The sequence below is a fragment of the Maylandia zebra genome, linkage group LG13 (genome assembly GCF_041146795.1).
Source record: "Maylandia zebra isolate NMK-2024a linkage group LG13, Mzebra_GT3a, whole genome shotgun sequence".
NCBI classification, from domain to species: domain Eukaryota; kingdom Metazoa; phylum Chordata; class Actinopteri; order Cichliformes; family Cichlidae; genus Maylandia; species Maylandia zebra.
Window position 1 is genome coordinate 2,278,819 of NC_135179.1, and position 12,785 is coordinate 2,291,603.

At 44.4% G+C, this 12,785-nt stretch overlaps 1 protein-coding gene across 2 annotated transcripts in view; it reads left to right on the forward strand.

The window, feature by feature from the left end:
- The window catches only part of opn4a (opsin 4a (melanopsin)), a 26,169-nt gene extending 13,683 nt beyond the window's left edge, over positions 1-12,486 (forward strand). For both annotated transcript variants that reach the window (XM_004575782.6, XM_004575781.6), the window contains exons 3-12: positions 2,650-2,792; positions 4,136-4,269; positions 5,038-5,241; positions 5,408-5,579; positions 5,657-5,833; positions 6,563-6,670; positions 7,189-7,384; positions 7,459-7,623; positions 9,213-9,272; positions 10,014-12,486. In XM_004575782.6, coding sequence (XP_004575839.2) covers positions 2,650-2,792; positions 4,136-4,269; positions 5,038-5,241; positions 5,408-5,579; positions 5,657-5,833; positions 6,563-6,670; positions 7,189-7,384; positions 7,459-7,623; positions 9,213-9,272; positions 10,014-10,184 — 1,530 coding nt within the window. In that variant the 3' untranslated portion in view covers positions 10,185-12,486. The remainder of the gene's footprint in view (positions 1-2,649; positions 2,793-4,135; positions 4,270-5,037; positions 5,242-5,407; positions 5,580-5,656; positions 5,834-6,562; positions 6,671-7,188; positions 7,385-7,458; positions 7,624-9,212; positions 9,273-10,013) is intronic.
- The last annotated feature ends 299 nt before the right edge of the window (positions 12,487-12,785 follow it).

Here is a 12,785-nt window from a genome sequence, read left to right on the forward strand (position 1 = left end):
GACTGTGCTCTTCTGTCCATCTGCGTCAAGGTTCACAGACGCTTTTCTGCAGATGCTGGTTTTAATGAGTGCTTATTTGAGTTCCCGTTGCCTCACCATCAGCTCGAAGCAGCCTGGCCTTTCTGCTCTGACCAACCGCGGCTCATTTCTCCCTTTATTCACTTTTCTTCATCATCCTGAGGCTCCGTTTGAACTTCAGCAGCTCTTCTTCAATTATGTCCAACGAGCTGCTGGCGTGCTAAGGAGCAGCAGAACAGGTGTACCTAATGAAGTGGCTGGTGAGTGATGGAGGCGTTGCTTTGTGTCATGTTTTGTCATTTTTCCGAGTCTCTGTGTGAGGCAGGCCGTCCGTCCTGAGCTGAACGTTTCCCTTCCTGTCCCAACCTGTCAGACGCCATCATCATCGAAGGCGGGGCTCTGAGAACAGCTGATGGTGGATGCGACTGCATTCATGGGTCACGGCAGGAGACAGGAACCATCGGCGTCACACACGCCAACGCTGACCTGTGTGTGTCCGTGTCCAAACTGCTTCACGGCTGAAAACAAGCCAAGAATCATTTATACGTTGTTCTGTTCTGCACAATCCATAATCCAAGTTATTCCACTGGATACTCGGGGCCAGAAGTTTGTGGACAGCTCACACCACTGCTGTGTGTGTCCCCCATCCAAGCCTGTGATTCTGCTAAACACAGGACCTGAATGCATCATGCTGAGTTTACTCTGCAGTGTTTTGTGTGCAGCACACTCAGCATTTATCCCCACAGTGGATGTTTCATCACTGCAGCACAGACTTGTGTCGCGTTTCATCCCATTTCTGTGGAGAACGCAGCGATGCCGGCTGTGACGCATCAGCTGCAGTTTACCATGTTGCCGGTTTTTGCCACGTCAGCACGGATCCACCCGTCCTCCAGAATCAGACGCGTGTGGACGCGACCGCTAAACGACTCTTCTTCCACGTTTCTGACAGACGTGTGGCTCGTTTCAGTCGGAGACAGAATCTGTTTGCTGCATCTGTCAATCACGGATGACGGTCTTGTGGTAGCCCCACCCACAGATGCTGATGTCACAGGTTCCACCTTTGTACTCATCGGCATGTTAAATGGCAGTCTGGCGGCAGGAAGTGGTCTCAAACACAGCTTTAATGCTGAACTTTTATTTTGGAAACAAACTGTTCTGATAAAGAAACAAACATCCAAAAAACCCGACCTCTCAGGAAACACGATAACAGAGACACGGAGCCTCACACAGCTCATCTGCACGTGCACGCATATTACATCACGACATCTTCAGTGTTTCTATTCGTTACAGGACACGCTCACATCTGACGTTTGGGTTGTTCTTCACCACGTGCTCGTACAGGTCCTGAAACAACCTGAAGATAACTCAACAGAGTCCAAACACAAAACTCAACATCTGCAGCCCTCCCCACACTGTCCTCATAACGCCTCTGTGTGGGTTTCTGATTCGCTGCCATCCACAAACACAAACTGAGGCTGTGACACACAAAGATCATCGATTCAGGATCTCTGGTGTTTCATTCGATTGATTAGGTTTGATTCGTTTCATTAGACTGTCCCTCCGCGGAAAAGGCTCAGTTTGTACACCGAGATGATTTCAGTTCATTCTCGGCTCTGCTTTAAGTTTTCTCCTGCAGAAATGATCGAGGAGCGTCCGTCTCCCTGCCAGAGTCCATCAGGGTTTTAAACCGCTTTATTAAAAGTCCAATAATTCGAGTCGCTCCTCGGGCCAACCTCCAACTCTGATTAGCTGTTCCTGATGTTTCTGCTGGCACTGATCTGAGGCCTGACAGGGAGGAGGCTCGGAGGAGGTTCATTAGAAACAGCGATGGACAGACCTGTGAAGACGCCGCCTGTCAGGAAGGATTTAGGTCGCCGGTTAGTGATTAGTGAAGTCTGTGAGCGTGAAGGCTTTCCTCCGAGTGGAATAACAACATCATCGACAGGAAGGAGTTTCTGGCCTCGCGTTCTCTTCTAGTCTTTAGAAACGATCAGTCCTCCAGCTGCAGGTTTAAATCTGTATTTGTGTTTTAAGATCAATCTGAAGAGGACTTTTAGTTGAACAGGAAACAGGAAATGCTTCGTCGTTTTTGGGGTGTGTTTGTGAGGCTCTTTTGTTTCACACAGGTGCTTTAGACCTCCCAACAAGAAAAACTGGGACATTAAACAACGACGGCCTGTCTCTAAATACGACCATCATATCTCAGCCCTGCATCTCTGTGTCATGGTTCTGTCGTATGTACTTTTTACTGCATTTTCATTTCATTAAACAAAGCTCTTACACTAACTGACATGCAGGGAAGCATTCCACCTTAAAAGCTTCCAGAAGCTGCTGTTCACACGTTAACAACGCGTCACAGTCTTCCTCCCCTCAATCCCAGCTGCTCCAGCAGACCCCGAGCCTGGTTCTGCCGGAGGTTTCTTCCTGTTAAAATGGAGTTTTTCCTTCCTACTGTCGCCAAAGTGCTTGCTCATAGGGGGGTGGTCTAGTTGTTGAGGTTTTCTCTGTATTATTGTAGGGTCCTTTTCTTTCTTTTCAGATAGTGACCCCCTGAAGGAAGCAGCTGAAAGTTTCGCAATTGCTTTTGCAGAGGTGTCACGTTCTCTTGTCATTCTGCGTTCGGTCCTGCAGGTGGCGATGGTGCCCGAGGCGCCACGCCCATTCCCCACCGTGGATGTGCCCGACCACGCCCACTACACCATTGGCTCCGTGATTCTCACCATCGGCATCACGGGCATGATTGGGAACTTCCTGGTCATCTACGCCTTCAGCAGGTACGCTCATCACCGTGCTGCTTTCAGGTGAAAATGCAGCCTTAGGCCCCAAAAACAGTTACTGTTCATTTTATTTTAATCTAAACTTGACTAAAACTCTCACTCATGTATTTATTTGTAACCGCGGTGCTGCACAGTGTGAAGTCTTATTGCTTTGTGATAACTGTAGTAACTTCATGTGTGCATTGTAATATATATATAAGAAGCTTCTACACTGATCAAATGATAACACAGGGTGTCACATGTTAAATCTCAGGTAATCTTCAGATTTGGGTTAATTAGCCGTAGAATAATAGTTGCACAACACAGCATGAAAGCTGAAACAGTTTTTATATGTTTCACAGTCTGAAATTTCTCATCTCTGCCCTCAAACGTCTCCTGTTCAAATGAAATCATATTAGACACGACCGACACTTCTAAAAACTCTCACTTCCACTCTTGGACCTGCCGTCCAGGATCAGATAAAGAAGGATTATTCTGAACTCTGAGTAATGGAAAGCTGCCTCAGGAGAGTCCAGAATAAATATTTGGAACCTGAAACGACTAAACAGATTTAGCTTTACTTGTTAACAGAGGCTCAACTCAAACTCATCTCATCCAGGATTTCTTTATCTGCTCATTGGCTACAGACAGGCTCACAGGCTTACAGAAGTCGCCCAGTAAGAAGAAAGTAGGCTTAATGGATGGTCTGAGGGAAAGTATAAGATGGATAAGGAGCAGAGAGTCCAAGAGGAAAAGGATGGAGCTGGAAATGAACGGTCTTTAAAAAGAACGCTGGTATAGTGTTTGAGGATGAAGCACATGAGCAGCTGCAGAAGCACCGGAGAGAAAGGACGGCCCGTAAGGCTTTAATCAGAGGTTCCTCATGCTGGGATAAGTAGGAAATCAGGACCTCTGATCTTATCGAGCAGCTCTTTTCTTCTTCCATGTCTGCAGAGAAACAATGAGCACAATGATTTCAGGAGTTCCTTTAAGAAGCTTTTCCACCTAAGAAAAATTCGATGTGCGCATCGATCTGCCTGTTCCTTGGATGGGCATCGATCCTTCTTCTGCTACAATCAGCTGTGGTTTAAGGCGAATGCGTCATTGATTAAACGTTCATGTTCAAGCTGAAGGAGCCCTGAGTGCTCTCCTTCAGACAGACTCAGTCATTACTGAAAAACATCAAACTGTTCAGATTTGGATCATCTGCTCAAAATTCAGTTTTATTTTCTGTAAAAGACAGAATTTCACTAATGTAACAATATCACTTAGTTAAAGTTAGCAGTTTGTGGGAGGTTCGAGTATTTTTCAGCAGTTTTTCTGTAATTAACAAATTAATTCTGTTTAAAATGTCTTTGCAGGAGTCGCAGCCTGCGCACGCCGCCCAACATGTTCATCATTAATTTGGCCATCACTGACCTCCTGATGTGCATCACCCAGTCACCCATCTTCTTCACCACCAGCATGCACAAGAGGTGGATCTTTGGAGAGAAAGGTACCAACTGCATGGCTGATATTACAGATGATCTCATTACAAATGCTCCAACAGCACAAACACGGACCAGTTCAGGTGAAGCTAACAGACAGCTAGCAGCTACAGCCACCTGTCAGTCAGGCCACGCCCCCTTTTTTCTTTTTTTGTATTTCTTTCTCGGACAGAATACAAAGTTGATTGTAACTGTTACATTTTTTTTGCTTTTAAGAGTGTGATCATGATAAAAGTGTTTGTAATGTTGTGATGTTTTCACTGTAAGGAAAGGGGCTGGTTGACCTTGGATGACCCCTAAAAACCTTTAGCGGCACCAGTGAAAATGTTAGCATCACAAACGTAGCGAAGGTGGGGGGGCCCACTTCACTCAGGGTCTGTCTATAAACGCGTACACTGCCTTCTGCTGGATGTAAGTGAAACGACGGAGGCTGGTAACACACATGTTTGTCTTATGGCCTTATTGTTGCGTAGAAACCTCTTGACCAATCTCTGCCTTCCTAAAGATGTTCTTGCCTCTTCACAGGTGTTTTCCTTCACCGTGTCCGACGTGTGACTGAATTTGAGCTTCAGGGCTTAAAATGACTGATTGTTTTATTTTCTATCTGCAGCTTCTTTTCCATTCTTCTCCACCACGATGTGAACCAGTAACTTTCAGCTCAGAGAGAAGAGCGCTGTGTTTGAGTCGCTCAGAGAGACGCTGAGCGAAGGAGGTTTATTTGTCACAGGAAAGAAGAGAAGTTTAAAGCGACTCTAATCCCTCTCTGTTGCCTGCAGGCTGCGAGCTGTATGCTTTCTGTGGCGCTCTGTTTGGGATCTGCTCCATGATCACGATGACGGTGATCGCTATCGACCGTTACTTCGTCATCACGAGGCCTCTCACATCCATTGGAGTGCTGTCTCGGAAGCGGGCCCTCCTCATCCTCGTGGCGGCCTGGGCCTACTCGCTGGGCTGGAGCCTGCCGCCGTTCTTCGGCTGGAGTGAGGACACGCGACACAGCACATTTAGAATACTGTATACGACAGCACGTGACAGTAACAGCGTTTATCAGACTGAATAACACTTTAATGTCAGGTAGACTTCCGACAAAGATCCAGATAAAAACGGCGGTCCAAAGAACCACCTCTCTCTGTGTTAACGTTTCAGGCGCCTACGTCCCTGAGGGCCTGATGACCTCCTGTACATGGGACTACATGACCTTCACGCCGTCTGTGAGAGCCTACACCATGCTGCTCTTCATCTTCGTTTTCTTCCTGCCTCTCTTCATCATCATCTACTGCTACATCTTCATCTTCCGCGCCATCCGCACCACCAACCAGTCAGTTTGAATCTCAGATGTCTTTCGTTCAGCTGTGCCTGACTTCAGTGACTGACTGAAGCTCGTGTGCGTTTCAGGGCAGTGGGGAAGATTAACGGCAGTGTTCACAGTCACGGCAGCACTCGTGATTCCATGAAGAGTTTCCATCGGCTGCAGAACGAGTGGAAGATGGCGAAGATCGCGCTCATCGTCATCCTGCTCTACGTCATCTCCTGGTCGCCGTACTCCACCGTGGCCCTCACCGCCTTCGCCGGGTAAAACACTCGAACCTCCACACCTATGAAAACGCGTGTGTCATCTGAGTCGAACTACAACAAAACTCTGAGCTTTGTGTCGCTGGACTTCCTCTGATGGCCACTAGGTGCCGCTCTCCGTCTCTTAGAGAAATGTGGCTCGTTTATTTCAGCTCATTTACATTTTTGTCCACTGCGGCTTTAAAGTTTGAAAGATCTTTGTTAAAAAGTGTTTTCTCATCCAAGCTCATCGCCGAGGCTGGTGAGAAAGAAAGAGTGGCTGACGCTGTAAACGAATTCAGAAAACAAAAAGCTGAAGTCCTAAATGACAAAACATTTTTAAAAAGTAATAATAATATTTAAAAAGCTCCTATTTTGTCAGGTCCTCTTGTTTTGCTTCATATTTTTAAAAATTAGGATACAAAAAGTGACTTTACTGTAACTGAAATGGTAAAAACAATTTGGAGAATGATCTTAAATACCAGGAGCTGGACAATCAAAGTTTAAGAGGCCTCAAAGAGAAAAGGAGCTGAAGCGAGTTGTTTCAGACTGGGGGGTAGGGGGTGGGGGGGTGGGGGGGTGGAGCCATTAAGAGATGGCTGAGGTTCAAATTCGACCCGTGAGTCACGCAGAGCTGCTTAGTCCCAGGATACAAACCGAGTGTGAAAGGAGCAGCAGGGCTCGACTGTCTGAACCGATGCTCGTTTAACCCGGCGAGCCCCACATTAACCGGTGTGTTCTGGTTCACAGGTACGCAGACATGTTGACACCCTACATGAACTCTGTCCCCGCCATCATCGCCAAGGCCTCGGCCATCCACAACCCCATCATCTACGCCATCACACACCCAAAATACAGGTAAACCCCATTTCACAGGTAAAAGACTGACTGCAGCCCCAGTTCTAAATAAATGTACAGAGTGTAATCTACATTTATTCATAATAAAACATAGAAAACATATCAGATGTTTAAACTAAGAAACTGTTCAATTTTCAGAAAAATGTGACCTTCGATTTAGTGACACCTGATAAAACATGTAGCAGCTGATCAGGTTATTTGGCAGCAGGTCCATCACATGATCAGTTTCTAAAACAGGAAGGAGAGAGTTTCTCAGAAGTAAACCTACAAGCTGTGACTCAGTTTCACTGTGAACATCTCATCATCAGCATACTCAGAGAATCAGACGAGGCTGATAACTGTGACCTTCGGGTGCTTTAAAAATCAGTGCACGGGCTGTGAGCAGTTCAAAATAAAACAGGAAGTGAGCTGAAAAGGAGACTAAATATCACAAATGACTGGACACTGCATTAGCTGCATGAGCCACTGAAGTACTGATCGGTATAGACTCCACACTGACCTTTGACCTCTCTTTGCAGGATAGCGTTGGCCAAGTACATCCCATGTCTTGGCGTGCTGCTCTGCGTCCGTCCTCGTGACATCCGCTCGACCAGCAGCAGCTTCGTGTCGACGCGCCGCTCTACTGTGACCAGCCAGACCTCTGACATCAGCAGCCAGTTCAGGCGGCAGAGCACTTTCAAGTCCCGCCTCTCCTCTGCCTCTGACAGCGAATCGGTAAGCTTGAAACGGTTTAATCAGGAAGTTTAAAAAACGGTCAATGTTCAGGAGCGTCCGTTTAACCTCTGCAGGGTCTGACAGACACCGAGGCTGACCTGTCCAGTCTGGGATCCAGACCGGCCAGCCGTCAGGTCTCCTGTGACATCAGCAGAGACACCGCCGAGCTGCCCGACTTCAAACCCTCATCCAGCTTCAAGTCCAAGCTGAAGAGCCACGACTCGGGCATCTTTGAAAAGGTAAACTCAGAGAACGGAAGATGTAAAATAGTGGATAAACTGTGAAAGTGTCACAGAGAGGATCGAACCGCTGACGCCATCAGGACGAAACAAAAAGAAAATCCATTCGTTTATTCAAAACTGAGCGCTGTAAATGCTGCAAACACAAAGAGCCGCAGGCTCAAAACAACAAGTCTGAAATCCACAAATAAAACCAGGACAACTCAAGAGCGCCCCCTATGGAACAGGAAGTGAATTCACACAGACAGACAATACAATCCAACCCGGAGGCCTAATATAATGATGACGATGTGAGAACGTGTTTCACAATCACAGCTGCGATAACACGACAGAATAAATATCATTACTGAGAACATACCAGTGTTAGTATGATTCATCTGTAAAATATTAACCACATAATACTACACGTGTTTTACTATCTTTAACAATCGATTTTTAGTCTTTATTTTAAACTTTATTTTATTTAATTGTTTATTATCTTGTGTTTATTATGTTTTAACTTTTTATTACCATTGTATTTTTTTATTTTTGCTTTTTAGAATAGAATAGAACAGAGCTGCTGATACTGGCTGCCAGCTCAGAGCGGCACCGGAAGTTAAATACTTTTTTAAATGTATTGAGCTTTTTTAATCTACAGAGACTACAGACTTTATTTAATTTATGTTTAATGTTTTGGCCTCTGTGTTAATTTGCCAAGACTCAGGATTAATAGATCTTCTCTCATAGTAACAGCCATAATTGTTAAGTGACAGCTGTGTGCAGACAGGAATAGGACCCAAGATGCAGACTCCAGAGACAAACGTAAACTGAAATAGCTTTAATGCTGAACTCAAACATAACATAACTGGAAAAAACCAAAATAAACTCAAACCAGAGGACTGACAGAACACACAGCTAAATAAACGGTAGATCGCAACACAGACACAGAGAAACACAGGGCTTAAATACACAGAGGGAGCAATCAGGGAATGGGTAACGGGAGGGAAACACAGCTGGGGCAAATCAGAACTGACGAGACAAAGGAAGCGTCACCTGAACACACTGAGATAAGACAGAGACCTTCAAAGTAAAACAGGAAACACAAAACACAGACTGAACAAAGACACAGACTCACATGCAGGCACTACAGAGGGAACAGAGACGTGGGACCAGGACAGACACAGACACTGACTGGACACGGGGATATAGGAACTAAGGATACACAGAGACGCGAACTAGACAAGGGGATACAGCTGACAGGGGAGACAGAGCAACTAGAGAAGACAGAGACATAAACCAAAAGACAGAACTCTAACAAAGGAACCAAAGACTAGAAATTATAAATAATAATAATAATAAACTCAAAAACCCTGGGTCAACGACCCAGGCATCCTAACAATAATAACATATACGTAACAACGGCTGATCTACAATTTTTTAACTTTTCTCAGAGATAGAAAACTTTGCACATATATTTTAAGATTTTAGGATTAAATAGGTGATTTGTACCATTTTCCTTGTGTCTTCATTGTCGTTCATGGTTCATGATGTTGAACTGTTGGTGTTGAGCAGCATGAGTCACAGTATGAGTCCATGTGTTTCTCTTCTAGACGTCCTGTGACACTAAGCTTCCCACGGCAGGAGCAGGTGAACGCAGCAGCAGTTCAAATGTGAGTTTCACAAACAGCTTTTACAGTCACATCTGTTGGTGGAGGTGCAGTAAATGATGTGAAGGTGAAAGCAGGACCCTTTCATTTAATTTATGCTTTTTTTATTTATGTTGTTTTGTAAGCGATTATCTGTATTTAGATGAAACGATTTTATTCTGATCCAGAGATTTATACAGATCTGAAAATGTGACACCAGTGTTGTAATACAAATATTTTATACGTTATTAAATGATCTGAATATTGATGAATTAACAAACCATCTGTGCAAATCTGTACGAGAGCACCACGCACGTCCTGCACAGGATTCATCGTTTGGTGGTTTCATTTTGTTTCTATGAAACAAAAAATCATCCACAGAGACAAACAGTTTGTGTATCAGGCTGGAAACATGTTTGTTTCTGTTGTAACATGGGAGTCTATGGGGACAGACTCACTGTTGCCTCCACTGGACACTAGAGGAACTGCAGGTTTTGTTTTTAGCACTCCCGCTTTGGCTTCAGTTGTTGGTTCGGAGGATTGACTCTCATGAATCAGGGATCCAGTGACCTCTGGATCCCTGTTAAACAGCTGTTAAATGATTACCTACAAATTTGCTTTGTGCCGGCGATGGCGCTAAAAACCCAGCGGTGGTCATTTAGCGCTATCATTGATCCGTGATTGGTTTACGATGGCATGCCTGCCCTCTCAGAGTTAGGCATCAGTCACATTTGTTTTAAATAACCGTCTTTGTCTCTTTCACAGAACGGTGATTTTACAGATGGTGCAAGAGGCGCACTCTGTCGAATCCCGAGTATCGTCATCACCTCCGAGTCCAGCCCTTTCCTTTCCACGGGACGAAGTGGTTCCCGCACATCTCGATCGAAGGCGACCAACAGCAGCGGCGGTGGAGGTGCAGAGGCGGGTTCGGCGTAGAGCTCCACCCCCCTCTCCTGTTTAAACACCTGCAGCCATGTGACCACCTAAGGTCCAGGCAGATATTTGGGACTGTGCAGTTCAGAAAAAGCCATCAGAACTCATCAGATTGTAAATCTGCAGGTCGTTTATAGATTTTACCCGATTTGTACCGATATGGATGGAGACAAATTCCAAACCCAACCTGGAGCTGTTTTACCAACGAACAAAACAGTTTACTTAAAGAGCAGCTTACCTGAAACAAGGTGTATCCTCTCACTCTGTTTGGTTGTTTTGAGTGAAGGGAAAGCAGCTGCTGTGAGTTGAAATGTTACAGAATTCATATTTTGCATTGAGTTGCTCTTTAAAGAGCTCCTGAAAGCTGAGAGCAGGTCTGATCTTTGATTACACTGCAGCCACACGGACTCTGAGGGTGGAAATGTTCAGTCAGACTGATGAAAATGCCTCTTTAGCCAAGGTCTCCTGTGACAGGTGAGGGTCCCTTTAGAGGTTTTCTGGTGTCTGAGAGGACTTTGAGCTGAGGGAGGAGATTCTTCATTCTGTGATTCCTCAGTAAACCGTGTGCTTTCCTGCCCTTGGTCTTCTTATGTTTCTGCTTTGCATGTGGATTTCCATCTCAGACCTCAATGTGATGCCACCGGAGCAAATCATAAAGGTTAAATCATGAAGATGGTTATGTGCATCCCATCTAACCAAAACTAACTATAAATTCAAGAAATCACTGACTCAGTGCCAATAAGAACATCTCAGGACATCGATCTTATACCCACAGTGATTACCGATCGCTGTGGATGTGGCTCTGCACCAAGCAGTTTTTCTGCTCATTTCCAACTTTAAAGTATTTTTTAAATCTTTTTTGTCATTATGAACAGTTTAGAAAAACAAAACCTTTGTATCGGCCTTTAAAGCTGCCCCTCTGTTCATCTTCTATCTGAAATGAGCCATTTTAGCTCCTGTCTCTTTAAGAACACCCCCACCCCCATAAACCCACTGTTTCCTGATTGGTCAGCTTCCAGAAACCTAATAAGGGGCAGTAAAAAGAACAGCCATCCAAACCTTCTTTAAGAATAAAAAACATAAAGCTGCTTTTCTTGCCCACAACGTTTTTGGCCTGCATAGTTGTGACTTCTTGAACCACAGCAGTAGGAGAGCTGAAACGATGCTCATTTATTTGTTGTGTAACCAACACTGATATGTTCTAAACTGAGGGGTGTAACTACGAAGAAGATTATTGGGTTAGTGAACTGTGTAGAGCTTAAAGTCATAATTTTCCATGTCACCAATGTGGCCCTTATTTTACAAGCTAAATCACCATGGCAACTGATGCTGAACACATCACCTGGCCAGGAGCAGGTTATGTTTGAATTTTCAGTTTAAAATTGTCTGGAAGCGCCAAGTTGTCAACGATTCTTTTATTTCTGGCATGTTTTCAGTGTGATATAGATTCTATATCTACTTACAAAGAGCGCTGAATGAAGCAAAAAGTAATGTTGCTGTAATGTTGTGCTTAGAAGTAAACAGCAGCATTGAGCGCGCTCAGACACAAAATCTTTCACTGCAATTCAAATCTCTGTGACACAAATCACCAGATTAATCAGTTTCTCCAATAATCTTCAGATTATTTAGCTGTTATATTTTATGTTCTTTGTAAACATTTAATTTCTTTTTAATAATATTTTACTTACTATTTTATCATCCTCACTTTATAACATCTCTAAATGGAGCGGGTGGCGCTCACGGGGATCATTTTGTGAAGAAAAAAAAGAGTCACATGATGCACGAATCGTCTTTCTTCAGTTGATAACCTGTCATCTCTGTTATCTCTGGGGCTTTGCTGATCCAGCTAAGACAAAGAAAGCCTGGATATGTAGCTTTCCTTCGTAGTACACCCTTCAGGGTTAGTTCACGTTCAACAACCATATCTAAACCAGGAATAACAAACCAAAAAGTCAACTGCTGTGTTTTAGCTGTAAATTCTAGTTTAGTATTTAGTATTTAGTATTTATTTATTTATTGTCATTGTCAAGAACAATGAAATTGCGTTTGGGGCTTCCATACAACCCAAAAAAAGAAGAAAATAATAAATACCCCTTAAAACCCAAGTGTACATATTTAACCCAGTGTGACTCCAATGCAATAAGACAATCCTTAGCAATAATGTTCGTAGAAATTCAGACAAAGACCTGAGAAACATGACAAAATACAACAATGCAACCCATTCAATATTATTGTACTGTGAGATATGATATCAGATATGATAGTTATCTATTTAAGAAAGAGGGGGGGGGGGCAGGAGGGGGAAGAGAATAAAGATATGATGCACCAATGCAGACCAGTTCATTGCTATTAAGAAGTTGGATATGGTTATTGTCCGTGAGAGGGGGGCAGAGAGTTCAGGAGCCTCACAGCCTGTGGATACAGGCTGTTGGCCAGTCTGGATGTTCTGGCCTGTATAGACCTGTACCTTCTCCCTGAGGGCAGCAGATGGAAAAGGTGGCGCGCAGGGTGATGTTGGTCCCGCAGGATACTGTGCACCCTCCTCAGACAGCGAGTGGGGAAGATATTACTGATCTCTGGCAGACTTGTTCCAATAATTCTGCC